At 36.6% G+C, this 22,162-nt stretch overlaps 1 protein-coding gene across 1 annotated transcript in view; it reads right to left on the minus strand.

Moving 5' to 3' along the window:
• nwk (FCH and double SH3 domains nervous wreck) overlaps positions 1-22,162 on the minus strand; it is a 493,235-nt gene that overhangs the window by 260,294 nt on the left and 210,779 nt on the right. Inside the window, exon 12 of the mRNA XM_090406304.1 lies at positions 15,317-15,409. Within this exon, the coding sequence (XP_090262430.1) occupies positions 15,317-15,409 (93 nt within the window). The remainder of the gene's footprint in view (positions 1-15,316; positions 15,410-22,162) is intronic.

Below are 22,162 nucleotides of genomic sequence, written 5' to 3' on the forward strand. Positions count from 1 at the left end.
ATGCTCCATTACCTTCTGCCTTTGACCTAGTGTCCAGCAAAATTTTCATCAGCCTGGTTGGCCAAGTGGTTAGCACATCTGCTTTCCAGCCAAGGGGGCTGTGGGTCTGAATCCCACCAGTGGCATGGATGTTTGGGATTGTCTTACTAACCGTTTATCATGTGTACTGCTGTAACCTGTGTTCCTGGTGCAGTATGCCCTAGGATGTCTTTGCACCATAAAAATCAAATAAAAAAAATCCAAGAAATTTTTTATCACAACTGTGTTGTCTGTCATGACTCCAATATTGTCAGATCTTATATTTTGGTCTTCTGAGGCACTTCTTACCATATCAATCCATATATATCTTTGTCTACCTCAAGTCTTTTTTTTTTGGCATCCTAGCATCAAACACCTGTTTTACTAACCTTTCCTTTCTCATTCTATTTAAGAAATCATACCATCTTAAATTATCATTGTTTACCCATTTCTTAATGCTAACAGTATCATGTTCCTTCTTGATATCTTAATTTTTCATGCAATTATGCCATCGAGGCCATCATCCACTCGCACTCTTTCTGAGTCTTCTCATATCTGTAATATTTGATCAACTGTTTTTATTTCCAACTCAGCTCTCAGATCCATAAGTTAAAACTGATTTGAAGACTTTTGTATACAGCTAGTTTAATGTTTTAACTAAATGCTCTTACTCCATATAAATTTCAATTCAGTGAATTTATATGAATTACAAATTTATTAATGTCTATATTACAATATATTTGAAATGTTCATGCACAGGGCTATCTTGCCTGTGCCTTATTTAGCACTAGCCAGCATGAAACACATCCAGGAGTTAAATGTGTTAACATGCCATTTTCTCTAAAAATTGTGCCTAAATAGCTGAAATATTTTAATTAATCTACAGCTTTTTCATTCAGGAAGAAGCTGATGTTTTCCATGTTCCTGCCAATTTGCACACTATCTTTATATTGCTGATTTTCATGGCAAATTTGTTAAAGAACATTTTCATATTAGTTAAGAAATCCTGCAGACATATATCAGATTTATTTAAGATCATAACATCATCTGCACAAAGTAAATAGCAAAGTTGAATATTTCCAATTTTTAAATCAAGTTTAATGTCACTTTCTGTCATAATATCTCATACTGGATTTTACATCAAGCCATTTTTCTGTACTTCAATCAATTAATTGGCAATTCACAATTCAAATATAGACTGTATTGTTCTGTACAATATCCCATTTATTGCGTATGAATGTAGTGCTTTGAACAAGCTTTCTCTTAGCACTATGTCATATGCCCTTTCTATATCTACAAAACTCAAATTCAGATACCTGATATTTTCCCATGATTCTCAACCATTTGTTTTAAAGTGGAAGTCGGATTCTGACAATGTCTATTTAGCCCTAACCAAATTGGTTCTTCCACCCATTTTTCCCTTAACATCTTCTCAAGTATGCTTGCATAAATCTTACTGCAACACTTGATAGAGAAATTCCCCTAATTCTCACATTGTTTTATTTCCTTTTTTATAGACAACTACTATGAGAACAGTACTCCAATCATCAAGAATTCACTTCTGACCAGGCCATCTGAATTATAAACTGTAGCCAGAGTAAAACTTTTATATCTCAATATTTGGGCATTTGAGAGAAGGAACACAACACAGACAAGGACAGGGAAACAGGGGAGGTCAGGGTGGACAGGGAAACACCATGTGAGAAGTGTAGATAATGGTTTCAGGAGTGAATATGTGACTGGGAAAGAAGAGATTAAGATAGACAAGGATGTTGGGCCAACACTTTGGTCTGGAAAGAGGTATAATATCAGTGATGATAAAAAGGAATGGTCAGGGAGGGAGGGGGGGGAATATGGAGGAGTCATATTCAAAAAGTGGGTTCAGTGGAACTTATTATAGAAACAGAAATGAGCTAATGTTTATTAATGCTACAAGTAGTAGAAACAAGGGGAATAAAAGTGTAGCATTGATAGAGTTCATTCTTCCAAAAATTTTTGGAATAAGTGAAACATAGTTGGATGAGGATGACATTCTAACAGGAATAGAGATGAAGGAATATGCAGTTTTTTGTGATGACAAACAGAGCAGAAAGGGAGAGGGGGATGTTAATCAAAATTAATGTAGAATTAATTTTGGTGGCAGCAGAGGAGTTGTGCCTATCTAAGATGGAGATATAAGGAGCAAGTAGTGATAGTGATTATGAAGCAGTATGGTGTGAAGTGGAGGTGGACAAGATAAAATGCTTAGTGGGATGTTGTCATAGAAACAGAAATGAGAAAAACAGTGAGAAGGAAATGTATAGGCAAATTAATCTGGCTAACAGAGTTATGTGAGCTAATAGAGCTATATGATCATGAAATCGGTGATCATTATGGATGATTTCAATTATGGTAATATAGATTGGAGTGAAGAGACAGCATCCGGAACAAAGAGAATGAATTTGAGACTTTGAGGGACAACTATTTTAAGCAGCATGTAACAGAGGGTACACAAGAATCAAGGGTCTTGAATTTGATTATTCCAGATGATATTATTGTAAATGAGGTGTCAAATCTTCCTTCAGTTAGTGACCATGAAGTGATCACTTGGGTTGTCGCCAGCCATAACAGGACTCTTGTGAGAAAGGGTTATATGCGAACTATAATGCAGGTGATTATGACAAACTCAGCAGGTGGCTTTCAGCTATATCATCGAATGAGAAATTAGATGGGAAGGAAATCAGTGCTCAGGAACTATCTGATTGAGATAATGACAGTGTATTCTAAAGTTCAGAAGATTAAACAAGGTAGGTGTAAAATGGATGACTGAAGAGGTGAAGTAAGCAATCTGGAAGAAAGAGACATTGTGGAGGCAGTACATTGAGGAGTACAAAGAGCAAGCAGGGAAGGTGACTCACTTGGTAAGGTAGCAAAAGTGCAGTATGAGTAGAAGTTAGCACGTGAGGCTTAAAGAAATCCTAGGGATTTTTTTCGATAATGGGCTAGTGGAAGGAAAAATGATTATGGGAGGATGATGTTGGCAAGTGATAATGGTAACCACCAATGAGGACATAGTAGTGGTCGTAAATGAGCAGTTCATTAAAGTATTCTATTCTTGTGAACGTAATGTAATGTGGAACTTGAAAGCAGTGGGAAGGGGGGGGGGGAACCACCGATGTTGAGTGAGCAGGAGGTATATAAGTAATTGAGTAATCTTGATGTTAGTAAGGCCATAGGACTTGATGGCATATCACCAAATGTCTTGAGGGAATGTTTCAAGGAGTTAACAGCTTTAATCCTTTCTTATGCACTAGACAAGGGGGGGGGTTGCATAAACAGTAGTATATTTAGATTTAGATATTTAGATAATTAACAGCTTTAACTTTTTTAATAGGGAGTCTTATATTAGCCTAAGTTCCAAGAAAGTGGAAATAGGGCAAAATTGTTCCACTTCATAGAGCATGATAAGACTAAGACTTCAGAATTGAATTGACAACAGCAGAATTCCCTTTAATGGACATCATGGGTTGCTATATGAACATTGTATTTTAGCAATCTGCTTACTTATTATAACAAGGTAACAAATGCACTAGACAAGGGGGGGGGGGTTGCATAAACAGTAGTATATTTAGATTTTGTAAATATTAGATTGCCACCGGACGAGCTGGAAATTGGAACAGTTGGGATTGGGTGGTCGATTAGTGCATTGGATTGAAGATTGGCTGTCTGATAGGTATCAACAGGCTGCATATGGGAAAGCGATATCTCAAAAGAAGTCACTAGTGTGTGCCCCAAGGGGCTGTTTCAGGACCATTGTTGTTTAATTTTTATGTAAATGACAGTGGAGAGAGCTATGAGAAGTAGATCAGTGTAGCAAGAGGACTTGAATTTGGATTTTGAATAGGTGAGTGTGTGGGGATGTCATTTCAATGAAGCAAAGTGTAAGGCTTTAAAATTTGGGAAGCAAAGATGGGATGTAGAGTATAAGGCTGGTGGGAACATCTTAGAGTAGGTGAAGAGATGAAAGATCTGGGGATGATGGTGGATAGGGACCTCAAATTTCAGGAACATTTTGCTAAAATGGAAAGGACAGCACAACAGATTTTGGCAGTTATGCAGGGAACACTGACATGTACAAGTAAGGATGTTATGATTCCATTGTACAAAACTTTTATCAGACCATATATGGATTACTGTGCATGGATTTGGTCACCTGGTTTTCAAAAACATGACTTGATGGAGTATGAGGACAGATTGAGAGAATGCAAATTTAAGAGCCTGGTGGATAGGAGAGGGGGAGGCATGATTGAGAGACATAAGGAATAATACCAGATTAATGTAAATGAGATTTTTCATGGAATGTCTGGAGACCAAGAGACCATCTCTTGAAGCTGTATACGGAAGATATTAGACTCAGGCCAGGAGAGTGACTAGTATGGTAAGGAAAGCAAAACTGGAATATGAGAAGAGACTGGCCCTGAGATCCAAAGAAAATCCTAAGGAAATTTTTTAGCTATGTGGTATTAGGAGGAGAAATGATTGTGAGAAATGATATTATTGAATAAAAATGGGAATAGAGCCACTGATGCAAAGGACATAGTGGAGTTGTTCAATGAACATTTTTTGGGGTATTTCATGCTGGAGAAGTAGATTTTAATACTAGAGGGATAGAGCAGATTCGAGGCTTAGAAGTGCAAGAGGAGAGTCAGTATTTGAAACAGAGGATACTCTGTTTCAAATACTGAGTATACTGGATGTCGATAAAGCAATGAGACTGGATGGAATTTTGCCATGGGTTTTGAGAGAATGTGCTGAAAAACTGACAGCTCCCTTAACCTGGATTTTCAATGAAAGTCTGGTCAAGGGAAAGTACCCAAGGAGTGGAAGGAGGATAAGATAGTGCCATTCCATAAGTGTAGTAGCAGACTTGGAGCGTCAAACTATAGACCAGTTTGTGTTTCATCAGTAGTTAAGATCTTGCAGAAATTAATGCGGGATCATATAAAGCAGATGAAGTTAATGTTATCTCTGAGAGTCAACATGGATTTGTTAAGGAGTGCTCTTGCTTTAGTAATACGAGTGCATTTTATAATAAAGTGACAAGAGCAGTTGATGAGGGAAAAGCATATTCTGCCTTTTTTTTTTTTTTTTTTTTGATTTTACAAAAGGCAGTTGACAGGATTCCACATGATAAGCTGAAATTTAAGTTGCAGCACATGGGTTTTATTTGTCAGGTTAGTGTGAATTGGATTCAGGATTGGCTATTTGATAGGTATCAGAGAGTTGTATATTGGGGCACAGTATCAAGGAGGCAAAAGGTTACAAGTGGGATCACACTGGGCTCAGTACTGGGACCTGTATTGTTTAACTTTTATATCAGTGACACTATCAATGGATTATAGGAAAATATTCAGTTGTTTGCAGATGATGTAAAGTTGGAAATGTTATTAGTAATAGTACAGATCTGGTAGCCCTGCAAGAGGATTTGAATAAGCTGACAGATAGGCAAATGAATGGGACCATGAGTCTAATACAGCAAAATGTAAAGTCTTGAAGTTTGGGATACATCGATGGGAGGCCGCATATTCTGTTGGAGAGCAGTACTGGAGGAAGTAGGAGAGGCAAGAGATCTGGGGGAGTGATGATTGGTAGAAACCTGATATTCAGGGAACATATTGCAAAGGTGGTGAAGGTAACCCAAAGGATTGCTGCAATATTGAGAAGGACGCTGACCTGCAGAGATAAAAGAGTTGTCATTCCATTGTATAAAGCCCTGATCACACCACACTTAGACTACTGTTCTCAACTTTGGTCTCCAGGATTTGAATGGGATAAATTAACAGGGTACAGAGGCAGATAACAAAGATAGTTTCAGGACTGTACAATGTTAATTATGAAGACAGGCTGAGAGAATGTAGACTGCAAAGTTTGGTAGACAGAAGACAGAGAGGTGATACGATCAAGACTTTTAAACTGTTGAGAGGTGGTTATAGGGACACTGGGGAGTTTTTTTGCTTGGTGGAATGGGTGGGGGGTTAGAAGGAGCAAGGACAAGGGGCCATCCCTGGTAGTTAAGAAAGGAAGCTGTGAGCAAGAGAGTGAGGAGTGGTTTCTTTGCATGGAGGGTGGTTGAACTGTGGAATGTACTGACTGATAGAGTGGTGAGAGCATGAACAGTCAATGACTTCAAGGAGTGGTATGATAGACTGTGATTTCTAGGATTGGCCTCCCGTGATTAGTCTTGTGACTCCATGGAGACTTGAATCATAGTAACAATAATAAATGAGACATTATATCAAACAACACAGTCTATTTGAGCTGTAAGTCAGCTGTTAGAATTAAGGTACAGGAAGATAGTTTGATGTTAAATATCAGGTATGTGATAAGGGTACGCATTTTCTGCACTATTATTCATTATCTATATGGATCACATTATGAAAGAAAGTGATATTAAATCTGATATCAAAATTGGCAATGTTAATCCCACCTCTCTACTTTGTGCATTTATTTAAAAGTATATTTATTTATATTTTAAAATAAATCCAGTACAAGTCTGCATGATTCCCTGACTAAATTGAATAACTGTTGTAATAAATTTGTATGAAAAGTATCAATAAAAAGACAAAAGATAATGAAAATAGGCTGAAACACTGAAAACATTAACTGGTTTCCTGAATGGTGAACCTACAAAAACAATAAAACATTTTAGTTATTAGGCACAATTTTTAGTGCAGATGGCAAATTAAATATAGAAATAGACACCAGAATTAGTAAAGTTGGTATGGTAGGAAGTCAGGTGAATAAATTTGTATGGAATAACAGAGAAATGAGTCAAAACACTAAATTAGCTTAGACAAGACAGTATTCCAACAAGTTGTAATCTATGGATCTGAGAGCTGGGTTAGAAATAAAACACTTGATAAAAGACTGGAGACCACAGATATGAGAGTTCTGAGAAAGATCAGTGAAGTGAACAGATGGCATCGATGGCACTATCATATTTAAAATAAGAATATTAGGAAAGAATTTGCCATTGTTAGGATTCAGGAATGTGTTAGTAGAGCTAATCTCAGATGGTATGGTCACTTAAACAGAATGGAAGAGGAAAGATTTGCAAAACAATCATTCTTTTCCAGTTTTGCCAGAAAAAGATCCAGAGGATTGATACAATGAAAAGTGCCTGAGAAAACAGAAATATAAAATCTGATCATCTTGGACTCTTGATAGAGTAATGGTGCAATGGTGTAACTTTTTTATGTAGCTATAATAATATCCTGTGCACCTCATGAGGATACATATCAGGAATTTGATGATCTAGTTGGGAATACGTAGTATTTTAATTAATAAGAGCCATTAAAAATCCGAAAGGTGGAAAGGTAGCTGAGTAGATAGTAGATGATATAAGAATAGAAATTCTCAAGTACAGATGTGTAAAAAGTTTCATAGTGCTGCACTGTATAATTCAGAAGGTATGGTCAGAGGGTCAAATTCCTCAAATTCACTGGAATAGACCTCTCAGACTATGATCTTCCAAGCAAGATTTATATGAGTATACTTGAGCAAATACTAAGAAAAATTGTAAAAGACAAACTTGGAGAAGAGCAGGCTTTGTTCAGGTGAAATAGGAGTTATCAGAATCACATTTTCACTTTAACCACCCAAATGGCCATACTGATAAAATATCAAAAATATCAGATTCATATTCATGTTATTTCATTAGTATCCAAGTGTTATATTTACTTCTGTAATACTTCACATCCATGTAGCTGGCCTGGTTGGCCGAGTGGTTAGCATATCCGCTCTCCAGCCAAAAGGCTGCGGGTTCGAATCCTGCCGTGGGCATGGATGTTTGTGATTGTCTGTGAAAATATTGGTGGTGGGCAGTAGATGGCGTTGGTGGAGAACGGAGTTGTAGAGTAGGTGCCCCTCCCTCGATGAGTCTTCGGACTCCCTGGAGGTGTCACATAATAATAATAATAATAATGTAATTATTGACATGTATACACCCACATCAAGGCTGGTATCATGGTAAGACAAATGGTTGAGAAATTATGGCAATATAGCAATAATCTGAATTTAAGTTTTGTAAATATGGAATATAAAATATAAATACTATATAAACACTATGATTATATAGTGTGAACAGGATGTTATATCACAAATTATAGTCTAGTAGACAGGAAAGTATGTTATCTCCACTGAGGATATAGCACACATAAAGGAGGGAGTGCATGAAACATTTCTTGCACCTCCTCCTCCTTTATGGAACACATCAAGAACTGATGATGATGTAACGATTCCCTTCTATTTAAACTACTTGAGGTTCAACTGACTGCACACCAGCTGTAAGCAATGGCAATTTTCTGTTAAAATCATCTGATACTGATTTCTTGTACTACAAGATATAAACTTATTTATGATTCATAAACCTGTGTTTATGGATCATAAAATAGATAGGAACACTGAAAACACCAGCTGCATCTTGAATGGAGAATCTATAGCACTACCAAAATATTTCCATTATTTAGGCACAGTTTCTAGTGAAGATGGCAAATTAAGCATGGAAATAGACAGTAGAATAGAAAAGCTGGCATGGTAGGAATTAAACTAAATAAATTTACATGTAATAAGAGAGAAATTCACCAAAACTCTAAACTAGTTGTATACTAGTTTAGTATTTTGGTGAAACATTTTAAACCAATTTTAAGTTATGGATCTGAGAGCTGGCTTGTAATAAAACATTTGATCAACAACTATAGTCCTCAGAAACCCCGCCATTGCTGGTCCCAAGCCCGGATGAGAAAGGAGGAGGGTTGTACTTGGGGCTAGCAACCATAATATGAAAAAACATATTGCTACAGAAACCTCAACCATTGTTGGAAAACTGACACAAAACCAAGAGGGAGAAGTACTGGGGAAAATGAAGCAAGCCAGTGAAAGTCCCATTGGGGAAGCTGACAGGTGACAAATTCCAAGAAAAAACCTCTTTAGCCCAAAATGTTGAACCAAAATTGGATGCTGGAATATTAGGACTTTGAACGAAATGGAAAAGCTAACTTACTAACCAGGGAAATAGACAGATACAAAATAGAAATACTAGGTCTAAACGAGACAAGATGGAATGGTAGCTGAAAAATCCAACTAACAACAAACAAATACATTTTATATTCTGGACACGAGAATGAAGATGACACACGTAGCAAAGGTGTAGCTTTCATGCTAACAACAGATGCTAGAAGAGCACTAATTGAATGGAAACCAGTTTCTGAAAGAATCATGAAAGCTGGATTTAAAACTAAATACAGAAATGTGACTATAATAAACATATATGGACCAACAAACAATGCAAAAACAGAAGAGAAAGAAGACTTCTATGACATGCAGCAAAAAGAAGTAGATGAAGTAAAAATTAAAGATATGCTTTTAATTATAGGTGACATTAATGCAAAAGTAGGAGATAGTAACGTGGGATACGAACGAATAATGGGAAAAGAAGGTTTAGGAAACTGTAACGAAAATGGGGAAATCCTAAAAGACTTTTGCACTTTCAATGATATGATCATAGGAGGAACCTTATTTAAACATAAAGACATCCATAAACAGACTTGGATATCACCAGATAAGAAATCGAAAAACCAAATAGACCATATTTTAATAAACAGACCTTGGAGAACCTCTTTGATGGATGTAAGAGTTTGGAGAGGCGCAGATGCCTTTACAGACCACTTATTATTGATTGCAAAAATAAAAATGAAACTACAAAAAATATTTAAAGGCAAGAACCAAAGAATTAAATACAATATATCCAAACTGAAAAACAAGGATACAAAAGACAAATATAAAGTAAAATTGGGGATAAATATGGAAGCCTTGTAGAACAATATAAGGAAATAGACATTGAAGAGAAGTGTGAAAAAAAAAGAATATATTTGATGGTACAGCCAAAGAAGTTCTGGGAAGGCAGAGTAGGAATCCCAAACAATCGATCTCTGAAGAAACCATCAAATTATGTGAAGAAAGGAAAGCTTTATGGAATACACTTCTGCAAAGTACAGAAGAAAACAAAAGAAATAGGATAAATGAAAGATACAGGCTTAAAAACGGACAGGTAAAAAAGAGTGCAAGGAAAGATAGAAGAGTTTTTCTGGAGGATATGTGTAAAGAGGTTGAAGAAGCAGCAAGTAAATTTGACCAAAAGAGGTTGTTTGAGATAACAAGAAAGTTAGCTGGGAAGAGTTTTAAAAGAGAAGGGCCTGTAAAAAATAAATAAGGAAAGTTACTCACAAATGAAGCAGACATAGAAAAAAGATGGGAGAGATAACATCGAGTGAGTGGTATCGGTGGAACTAGCTGTAGATCCAGAAATGAGCTGTTGTGTTTGTATACCAATGCTAGAAGTATAAGAAACAAGGCGGATGAAATGGTTGCACTAATTGCATCTGTTCACCCAAAGATTGTTGGAATAAGTGGGACATGGTTAGATGAGGACGACATCCTGACAGGAATAGAGATGGAAGGGTATAATATGTTTCGTAAGGATAGAAGGGATAAAAAGGGAGGGGAGTGCTATTGATGATAGAGAAAGAGTTATGTCCATACAAGGTAGAGATGCAAGAGGGAAATAGGGCCAGTGGTTTTGAGGCAGTATGGTGCGAGATATAGGTGAATGGAATCAAATACTTGGTGGGATGTTGTTATAGACCAGGTAATGTGGATGGTGATGATAATGAAATGTACAATCAAATTAGATAAGTAAATAAGAAAAGGGTGATCATTATGGGTGATTTTAATTATGGCAATATAGACTGGAATGAAGAGATAGCAACTGGAAGTAAAGAAAATGAGTTTCTTGAGTTATTGAGGGATAACTACCTCAGACAGTATGTAACAGGCACACGAGGGCACACGAGGATTAAGGGTCTTGAATTTGGTCATCTCATCAGAGGATGTAATTATAAATGAGGTGTCAAATCATCCACCAATTGGTGAAAGTGACCATGAGGTCATTACCTGGGTGGTTGCCAGCAGTGTAAGGATCCCTGCGAGAAAAGGGTATATGTGGAACTACAAGGGGGTGATTATGAAGAGCTCAGGAGCCAGCTTACGGGTGTAGCATGGAATGATGTGTTAGCTGGAAATGAGATCAATGCAGCTTGGGGGATTTTCAAAAACTGTTTAGTAGATGCAATGTCTAAATGTATTCCATGGGTGAGAAGGTTAAATAAGGTGGGTGTGAGATGGATGAATAAAGAGATTAAGCATGCGATACAGAGAAAAAGGGCATTGTGGAGGCAGCATAAGAGAAGTGGAAATAACCAATTCCATGAGGTCTACAAAGACCAGGCAAGGAGTGTGACTTGGTTGGCGAGAGTAGCTAAACAGAGGTATGAACAGCAGTTAGCTAATGAAGCCAAAAAGAATCCTAGGGAGTTCTTTCGATATGTAGCCAGCAAAAGAAAGAATGATTATGGAAGGATGACATTGATTGGAGGAAATGGTATAAAGACAGCTGTTGCAGAATGTGTGGTGTAGATACTTAATGTACTGTTCATAAAGATCTTTCAATCTTGTGAATGTGACTTCATGGAGAGATTGAGAGCAGTTGATGATGGGTAGGAGAGACTGACTGTAAGTGAGCAAGAGGTGTTTGGGGAGTTGAGTAAACTAGATGTAAATAAGGCTGTGGGACTTGATAATATATCACCACGTATTCTGAAGGAATGTGCCAGAGAGTTGACACCTGCCTTGACATATTTTTTTAATACGAGTCTTGCACTTGGTCAAGTTCCTAAGGAGTGGAAGGAGGGCAAGATTGTGCCAATTCATAAAGGAGGTGATCGAACTCAATCATCAAACTATAGACCTATCTCTGTGTCAGGTGTTGTGGTTAAGTTGTTGGAGAAGCTTGTGACATGTGGATATTGGATTAGTGCATTGGATTGGAGACTGGCTATCTGATAGGTATCAACAAGTTGTGTATGGGGGGTGCAATATACAGGAAAAGGAAAGTCACTAGTAGAGTGCCTCAGGGGTCTGTTTTAGGGCCATTACTATTTAACTTGTATATTAATGATATTGGCGAAGATTTGGATGGAGATATTCAGCTGTTTGCAGATGATGCAAAGTTGGGACGAACCATAAAGAGTAGTGAAGATGTTGTGGCCTTGCAAGAAGACTTGAATAAATTGAGTGATTGGGCAAGCAAATGGGGATGTGAGTTCAATGTTGCAAAATGTAAGGTTTTAAAATTTGGAAAACAAAGATGGGATGCAGAATTTATGCTTGGTGAGAATATATTGTTGGAGGTAGAGGAAATAAGAGATCTGGGGGTGATAGTGGATAAGGATCTAACATTTAGGGGACACATTGCCAAAATTGTGAAGACAACATAAAGACTTCTGAGAATGATGAGGAGTGATTTATATCTGACTTATAGAAGTAGGGAGATTCTTGTTCCGTTGTATAAGGCTTTTATTAGGCTACATATGGACTATTGTGCCTAGATTTGGTCACCGGGTTTTCAAAAGGATGAAGAGATGTTGGAAAGGGTCCAAAGGCGACTGACTAAGGTAGTTTCTGTCCTCTGGAATGTTGAGTATGAGGAAAGATTGAGAAGATGTAATTTGTAGAGTCTGAAGGAAGAAGGAAGAGGGGAGATATGATAGAGACCTACAAGTTGGTAAGGGGTTGTTATAAGATCAATGGTGGAGACGTTCTACAGAGAATAGTGGGAGATCAGGGGAGAACCAGAGGTCATCCCTGGAAACTGTATAAAGAGGGTGTGAGTAGGGGGAGTGAGAGGTAGGTTTTTTCGTGCAAAGTTGTGAATGATTGGAATGCCGTGCCTGAAATTGTGGTGTCTGCCAGGAGTTTGAGGGTGTTTAAGACACGGTATGATGAGATGTGTGTGTAATAAAAGGATCTCCCAGATGAGTCTTTGACTCCATGAGGTCTTGGGTGGTAATAATAATAATAATAATAGAACATTGCCAAAAAATTTTAAATGGAGAAATAGAAAACCTAGAACAAGAAATACCAGAAGAAGAAATATTTAAAATAAATACAGGAACTATAACTAAACTAGAAATAACTCAGGCAGTAAAGAAAAAAATAAATAAATAAAGCAGTTGGGAGTGACAATATATAGCTGAACTACTTAAAGCAGATATAAACACTACTGTTGAAATGTTACACCTGCTATTTAATCAAATATGGGAAAAGGAAGAATGGCCAGAAGACTGGAATACAGGACTCCTGGTGAAACTGCCAAAAAAGGGAGATATAAGACTTTGTAAAAATTGGAGAGGGGTTTCACTTCTAAAAGTATTTACTAGAATTTTGCTAGAAATAATGAAACAAGAAATTGAAACTAAACTGAGGAAAGAACAGGCTGGGTTCAGGCCAAACAGATCTTGTATTGATCAGATAATAACACTAAGAATAATTGTTGAGCAGTCAATAGAGTGGCAGAGTAGCCTATATTTGGGATTCATCGACTTTGAATAGATAGAAATGATTAGCATAGATAGAAAGACTATACGGAAGTTAGTGAAGCACGACGGGATTCCTCAGAAAATCATAAATATAACAAAGAAAACTCATGAAAAATACAAAATCCAAATAATAAATAATGGCAAACTATCAGAACCATTTGCAACAAACACAGGAGTAAGACAAGGATGTATACAAATCCCGACCATCTTTCTGATTGTTATTGATTGGGTGATGAGGAAAACATCTGAAGAAAGAATTGGCATTCAATGGGGATGGTCAAATAAAATCAGTGACCTGGATTTTGCAGACAATATATGCCTTTTGGCCCAAAAACATCAATACCTCCAAAAGAAAATAGATAATTTAAACCAGGAAGCAAATAAATGTGGATTGAAAATAAATCATAACAATACTAAAGTGATGAAGATAAACCCCAAACAAGAATTAGTTTTTGAAATACTAGGGAAAACACTGGAACAGGTAGATAACTGTATCTACTTGGGATCAGTGATAAGCACACAAAGAGGAACCAAACAGGACATACAAAATAGAATCCAGAAAGCAGAGATTGCATTCAGTATGATAAAGAAAATTTGGGGGTCCAAAGAAATAAAATTAAAAACCAAAATTAGGCTCTTCAACACTAATGTTAAACCAGTTTTACTATACGGAGCTGAGACATGGTCACTAACAAATGAAAACATAAATAAAATATAGGTCTACATAAACAAATGCTTGAGGAAGATACTAGGAATATACTGGCAAATAAAATAACAAACATAAAACTTTGGGAGAGAACAGGTCAAACCAGCATCAGAAATGAAATCACTAAAAGAAAATGGAACTGGTCACACAATCAGGAACCCAGATAAAGAAATAGCAAAAACTGCACTAGAATGGAATCCCCAAGGCAAGAGGAAAAGAAGTAGACCCAGGATAACATGGAGAAGAGAAGCAGAAACAGGGGCAAGACAGCTGGGACATTCCTGGAAAGAGATCAAAAAAGAAGCATCGAATAGAGTCAGATGGAAGTCAATGGCTGAGGCACTATGCTCTGTAGGGAGCGAAGAGGATAGGTAAGGTAAGGTATAGCCCTCAGATATGAGAAAAATTGAGTAGATGGCAAAATCATATTAAAAATAAAGTTATTAGGAAGGGACTTGGCATTATTAGCATTGTATGTTGTAATCTAAGGCGGCATGGTCACCTAAACAGAACAGGAGAGGAAAGATTAGCAAAAAAAAAGAAAAAAAGAAAAAGTTTGATGCTAAGAGGAAGACTAGTGACAGATGCAATCAGAAGTGCTTTGGAAGACCAAAATATAAGATATGACAGTATTGAAGTCCTCACAGATAACAAACTAACCTGGAGGAAAATTTTCAATAGTAAGTTAATGATGTAAACTTATGTAGTACACAGAATATCCTGAATCCCTACCTCTCCTTTATGGTACATATCAAGAATTTATTATAGTAATCATTCCCTTCTATTTAAACTACTTAAAGAAGTTCAACTGACTGCTCACCATATATAACCAATGGCAATTTCCTGTTAAAATCGCATGACTGATTTCTTCTGCCTCCAGAACAGGAATCTGTGTACGGAATTGAAACTAATACATACACCTCTTTAGTAACTATGTGGAAAAGCGATGTGTCCCAAATTCAAATGAGGCGTCTTCTATACACATCTGTGTCAGAATGAAGTGCTTCACATAACAGTGCATTTGACCTTTTCTGGTAGGAAATGGTAGGAATTAAATATTGCATCCTCATACTTCATTTACATTTCAGTTTATTACTATCTAAATTAAGAAAAAACTCACCTCAGCTCTTCGAACCGTTTGCTTCAATTCATCCATCTTATTTTCTATATCTATCTGTAATGAGCCTTGTTCACCTGAACCAGCTTCAAGTGTCTATATTATATAAAAATATTACAAGGAAAATTAATATCTCTTTAGATATTAAATTACTTTTGAAATCACTCAAAGCAGTTGAATTCTAATAAGAAATCTGTTTAATTCATTTAATAAAGGATAACAATTCTTCATTATTAAAAAATTAAATTAATAAAAACATTAGTTCATACTGATGCTGTACCATTTTATGAATAGTTTAGAAATAAGCCTAGCTTCTTTAGACAGTCATCGCTTGTTGATTGTGCATTCTTTCAGTGTTCTTAATAATCCTGAAGAATTACATATTAAGAATACTGAAAGAATGCACAATCAACAAGCGACGACTGTTTAAAGTGTACTAAGTGGCACAATTCTCTGGAGCACAATTGGAAGAATAGCTGAACTTTGTGCCCTTTGATTGGAAAAGACCTGGGTTTGATTCTCGTCATGACAAGGGGATTCTTTATATGAGCTTTTTCAATTGAAGGTGAGTTAGCTGATCTGATTCAGAGATAGCAAGTTTGTTTTTTTTGTCCCAGAAACTCAGGATTTTCATCCAGTATACAAACAAATTGGCTTTAGTTGGTGATGATGGGCGGTAGATGGCACTGATGGTAGTAGTGTCGTAGTAGGAGAATTAAGTAGTAATGGAGTGGGTGAGATGTATTTAGCGAAGTAAAGTAGAATGCTCTCCTGCGATGAGTCCTTGGATTCCCTGAAGGTGTCATGTAATAGTTAGTAATAATAGTAATACCATGTAAAATTTATTCCTAGAACAATTTTTGGCCTAGTAATGAAGACATCATATGAAATAATAGGTTACATAGATATCAAAACAAGAAAATCAGAATATACTAGTTCAATAATTAAATACAATTTAATTATTATTCATGGACATTTGTTTCTTTAAATTAAATTCTTTAAATTAAACAAAAACATAAATGGTAATCTGAGACTAAATATCTACAACAGTTTAATAACAATGAAAATCTTCACTGATATTAACCTGGTGTAGATATTTCGTCTCAGATTACCACATTTGTTTTGGTTTAAAGAAACAAATTTCCAGGAATAATAATAAAATGTTAATAAATTTAGTTTAATCCACTTAAGTATAAAGAGCTAATAAGCTTCATTTCGGCAATGAAAACATTATTTAAATTAAGGGGATATTAAATCCCAAATAGTTTTAAAACCGAATAAGAAACTCAAAGATTGGAATCAGAGAGTTTCTTGCCGAATATAGTAAACTATAAAGTATCGGCGACCACTGGCGTGAGCAAATGCAAGTGACCCTAGCATGTAGTGCAATACCGGAAGTCTCGCAGCAAAGTCAGTAAATTCTGATCGCTATTCTTAGGTATTTTCCGTAATGTAAAAACACATTTCCTAGGAAATGTATGCTGTTATTACATTATGGTAGGGAGGTCACTACCCAGACCGGTTTCAGCCTTATTAATTATTATTCATGACCTTTCATGATTAATTACTATTCATGACGCCGATACTCGCATCGCAGAGTATATAAGTTCTTTTTGCTATACACTTCGGTATTAGGTCTAGCTACTCACTGATGAAGCCTCAAAAAAGGCTGAAACTGGTCTGGGTAGTGACCTCCCTACCATAATGTAATAACAGCATACATTTCCTAGGAAATGTGTTTTTACATTATGGAAAATACCTAAGAATAGCGATCAGAATTTACCGACTTTGCTGCGAGACTTCCGGTATTGCACTACGTGCTAGGGTCACTTGCATTTGCTCATGCCAGTGGTCGCCGATACTTTATAGTTTACTATATTCGGCAAGAAACTCTCTGATTCCAATCTTTGAGTTTCTTATTCGGTTTTAAAACTATGTGGGATTTAATATCCCCTTAATTTAAATTAGTTTAATCCTTTATCCAAGTGTGAGCAAACAAAGTTTGCACCTGAAAGTATTTTCAGGACTGGGGTAGGGTGGTGCAACACCAGGGCGACTCCTTGCAAAGGTGGAGCAAGATACTATCAATCCCATCTTCAGTATCTCCCATAATGCAAAACACATCTCCTTGCGGATATGTCTAATGTTATGCATTAAGAGAAGGGCCACTACCCAGACTAGTTTCAACCTTTATTGAGGTCTCTTCAGTAGGAGCCAGGGCCAAACGGAGATACCAGCCAGAAGCATTAGCAAGGTCATCTCTACCTATAGGAGTTGCTGACCTTGCTAATGCTTCTGGCTGGTATCTCCACATGGGCCTGGCTCCCACTGAAGAGACCTCAATAAAGGTCGAAACTAGTCTAGGTAGTGGCCCTTCTCTTAATGCATAACATTAGACATATCCGCAAGGAGATGTGTTTTGCATTATGGGAGATACTGAAGATAGGAGTGATAGTATCTTGCTCCACCTTTGCAAGGAGTCGCCCTAGTGTTGCACCACCTTACCCCAGTCCTGAAGATACTTTCAGGCGCAAACTTTGTTTGCTCACACTTGGATAAAGGATTAAACTAAATTTATTATATTCTAACCAAGTGAAAAATAAACTTTTAATAAAATTTTATTTAATGGATAATAATATCTAGCAGGATGGAGGTAGCAGAGATGAGAATGCTTAGGTGGATGTGCAGTGTGACCAGAAAGGATCACCTGAGAAATGACTATGTAAGGGGAACAGTGAAAGTTATGAACTTAGGAGCAAAGATACAGGAGGCAAGGTTGAGATGGTTTGGTCATGTGATGAGGAGGGAGAAAGAGTATGTGGGAAGAAAGGTCATGCAGATGATTGTGCAGGGGAAGAGGAAGCAGGGACGGCCAAGAGATGGAGGGAGATGGTGGAGGAGGACTTGAGGATGAAGAATTTGGATGTGGTTACAGCCCAAGACAGGAAGTTGTGGAGGAGACTCACCACAAACAGCAACCCTACTTAAGTGAGAAAAGCTGCAGAAGAAGAAGAAGATTGAACCAGTATTTTGCTTAGTCACCAAGTCATAAGCATAAGAAGTGTATTTATGCATGCAGGCATACAGAAGGCAAATACCACCTTCCTTCTATATACCTTTCACTGAGTACTAAATGGCATAATAAATGGCATAATACTAGTCTGACAGTAGCAGAATAATATTCTCCCAGATAATGCAATGCAGCAATATTCCATATTCCATATTTAGGCTTGGTTGCTGGTTTGCATTCATGGTACAATTTAATGGAATAATATAGCACCAAAAGAAATAATTAAACAGTAGGTTTAATAGCTTCAATATTTCATCTCAATCACAAAGACATCTTCAGGAATACAATGCTAAAATTGTAAACATATAGGAAACAATAAGTGGAAGAAATGAAATTAGATTAAACAGAGGCTCAAGTCCTATGAGGGGCACCGTCTATGGGTGCTGTTGGCTAGCCTTAGATGTTGGATGGAAGGCCTAAGAATTAGTTACCAAATTTTGGGAAACTTAATGCAACCATATTTATTAAGATTAAGCCAATTTTATAAATCCACTACCAACTTTAAAAAGAGTCTTTCAAGTTTGTATTTACTATGATGGAGCATGATAGTTTTCTTCCATCTGATTCTGTGCAAGGTATCCAAGGCATCGGACTGACCATAGTTGTGGCAATGGATGTATTTTTTGCATTCTTCTAGGCAGATCTCCCAGTCTGACCATAATTATGATAAGTTGCAAGAACAAAGAACCTTGTAAACACTTGGAACAGAGAGGAGGAAGTGGATACTTAGGAGAGCGGAGAAGGGAAGCCAGATTGAAGTGAGGTTTGAAAGCAGTGCAGAGATTATATTTCTATTTTTTCTGAGGTGCCCTGGATATACGGAATAGTAATGGCATTACTGTAGTCTATGTTGAGAGGGATGTGATAATTTGTAGGGACAGATAATTTTTAGATCTTTTTGGCATTGTAACCATTAAAAAGGATTCTAAAAAAAAGTCATCTTAGCGTCCTGAAGTTGTTAAAAAAATCATAACTTTTAGTTCCTGTCACCCCTTCCCCCAGATATACAGATTAACAAAAATTCATAAACCCAATGACCCTCTCCATCCCACAGTAGACACTGCTGACCCTCCATCCTTTAAATTACCCAAACAGTTAGCTGAATCCTTAATTCAGAATTTGGTTTTAAACAATAATGATATCATGGCAAGCTTTCATGTCACCTCCTTATTTACAAATATTCCCTTTTCTTATACTCTAAAATTACTGAAAAATGCATTCTCCCCTGACATTACTGATCTTTTTAATATCGCCATCCATACTAGTTACTTCTTTTGCAAGACACCTTATATAAACAGATAGTACATAATTCCATGCGCTCCTCTCTCTTGCTCTCTCTGACCAATTTCTACATTGATTATTTTCAAAAACATGCTCTTAATACTGTTAGTCTCAAACCTATTTGATTAAGATATGTTGATGATGCCTTCTTTATTTGGCAACAGGGCTTATACACAATATTTCTTTCTTTCTACCTTAGTCAGCAACCCAGAATCCAGCTCGAAAGGAAATTACAGCTTGCCTTTGTTAGCTCTAATCACATCTGCCCAATGATATCCTTTCTTTCTCAGTTTACAGAAAATCCATCCACACAGTTAGACAGATACATAAAGTTTCCCACCTTCTCAACAATATGGTGTCAAACACTTGTAACAGAGTCTTCAACCTCTGTTCCTTGCAAGCTTCCCTTAGAGTGGAATTTGCCTTCAAGGACAGATTAAGAGAATGAAAATTGCAGAGCATAGTGGATAGAAGGAAGAGCAGAGACAGAATTGTGTAAGATAGTAAGTGGTAATTACCAGATTAGCATGGATGAGATTTTTCATAGAATATCTGGAGACGGGGAGGAGAATGAGAAGCCATCCCTGGAAGCTGTATAAGGTCGGTGTGAGCAATAGGTTGAGGAGTAGATTTTTTTGCATGAAGAGTGGCGGATGATTGGAATGTGTATTGCCTGAGAGAGAGTGGTGAGTGCAGGGACAATGAGCTGTGCATGTAAGAGTGGGACCTCCCACGATGATTCTCTTGACTCCATGGAGGTCCATTAATAATAATAATAATAATATACCTCATCTCTCACCACCTGATTCACACTGCCTCTCAGATAATGCCAATATATTTGGTAGAACACTACATTGAATGCTCTTCAAAAGAACTTTTAGTGGGGGATTTTCATGGCTGAGTTGGGAATAAACAGATTATGCTATTGGAGTGTTTGGAGAAACTGTAGAAAACAATAATGGGAGAAGATTAATAGAATTATGTAAGGACAAAGTCGCTCTGTTATGAACACTTTCTGTTGTCACAATGACACCCACATGGTTAAATGGGCACAGCCTACTAAAAAGCTAAGGTCAATAATAGACTACCATTTTTGAAATTATGGATTCTACAACCGTGTTAAAATAACTTTTTATTATTCTGACGTTTCGATCTTCATATCAAGATCATCATCTGGGGCATACATAAATATACAAGACAAGCTGCATTACATTTCAAAAAAGTAAGCTAGAGAAACAATGATTTGATCACATGCTACTCACTGGCCTGACCTCTAGTGAAAAAAAAAACATTGATGTAATTTTTTTTTTTAATTTATGATTTAATTTATGATTACATGAATAAACTTTCTTGCTTATAGATGGTTTTCCTTCCAGTAACAGTGATGTCCTATTTCTATTATTAGAACTATTATTTTTGATAAAAAAAAAAAAAAATTATTTATAAATTACAACCTGAATAAACATTCTTTCTTATAGATTTTTTGTTTAACAGTGATGTCCTATTTTTTTAGCATTAAAGTTGTTATTTTAGATTTAGGATTCTGGATTTTCTACAGTAATGTTTATAGTTCTTCTTAGAGAGGAAGAATTCATGGAACGAATATATGCCTTCCATATGTATGGGATTTTTAGACCATCATTATTGTTTAGATTGGGATGATTGATAATGATCTCACAAGCTTCCTTAAATTTGCATTCATACCATGTTTTGGTGTGATGTAGACAACTAGCTTCACCATAATTATTATATTTGATGCGTTGTTTGTGTTCTTTTTGTCTGATTGGAATTGTGCGTCCTGTTTCTCCTATGTATGTTGCAGGTGCAGTAAATATGGTATAGTCCAGGGTGGGCAAGCAGAGGAAGGGTTTTTGGATGAGTTGCGTAAACTTTTTAATTTTGCAGGAAGTTTAAAGGTTGCTTTGAGGTTGTATTTTTGTAGTACTCTGTTTATTTTGTCTGATGTCCCTTTAATGCAGGGAATGGTTATAGTTTTACTGTAGTCTGGTTTGTCTTTGTTTTTTATTGAGGTCTTGCTGACAATTTTCATGACTAATTTTTCACGGTATTAACAACACCACAAACACTTTTATAAACAAAGGTGTTTTATTAACCCTTATATTTCGCTGATTTTCAACTCAGCATCATCAGAGCACAACACACATGTAAACGCAACAGTGAGTGAGTGAAACAATATAATTGCAAAAGACAAAAGATCCAAAGTCCTATTTTTTGGCGCCCTCTAACGAGAAAAAAAAAAAACAGCAGTTATCCAGGAGTTTTTCTTAGGATAACCGTCTTCCAAATTTTTGGCAAATTAATGCAACCATATTTGTTAAGGTTGGGAGAATTCTTCAAAGCCATTGCTGATTCAAAAAATAATCTTTCAGATCTATAATGACTCCTAAATAGCATATTCGTTTTCCTCCATCTAATCCTGTGTGAAGGAGTGTCCAAAGCGTGGTCTGCCAGTCCCGACTTGCCATAGTAATAGTAGC

Source organism: Typopeltis vanoorti, chromosome 16 (assembly GCF_054136105.1).
Source record: "Typopeltis vanoorti isolate ZY-2024b chromosome 16, IOZ_Tvanoo_1.0, whole genome shotgun sequence".
Taxonomy (NCBI): Eukaryota; Metazoa; Arthropoda; class Arachnida; order Uropygi; family Thelyphonidae; genus Typopeltis; species Typopeltis vanoorti.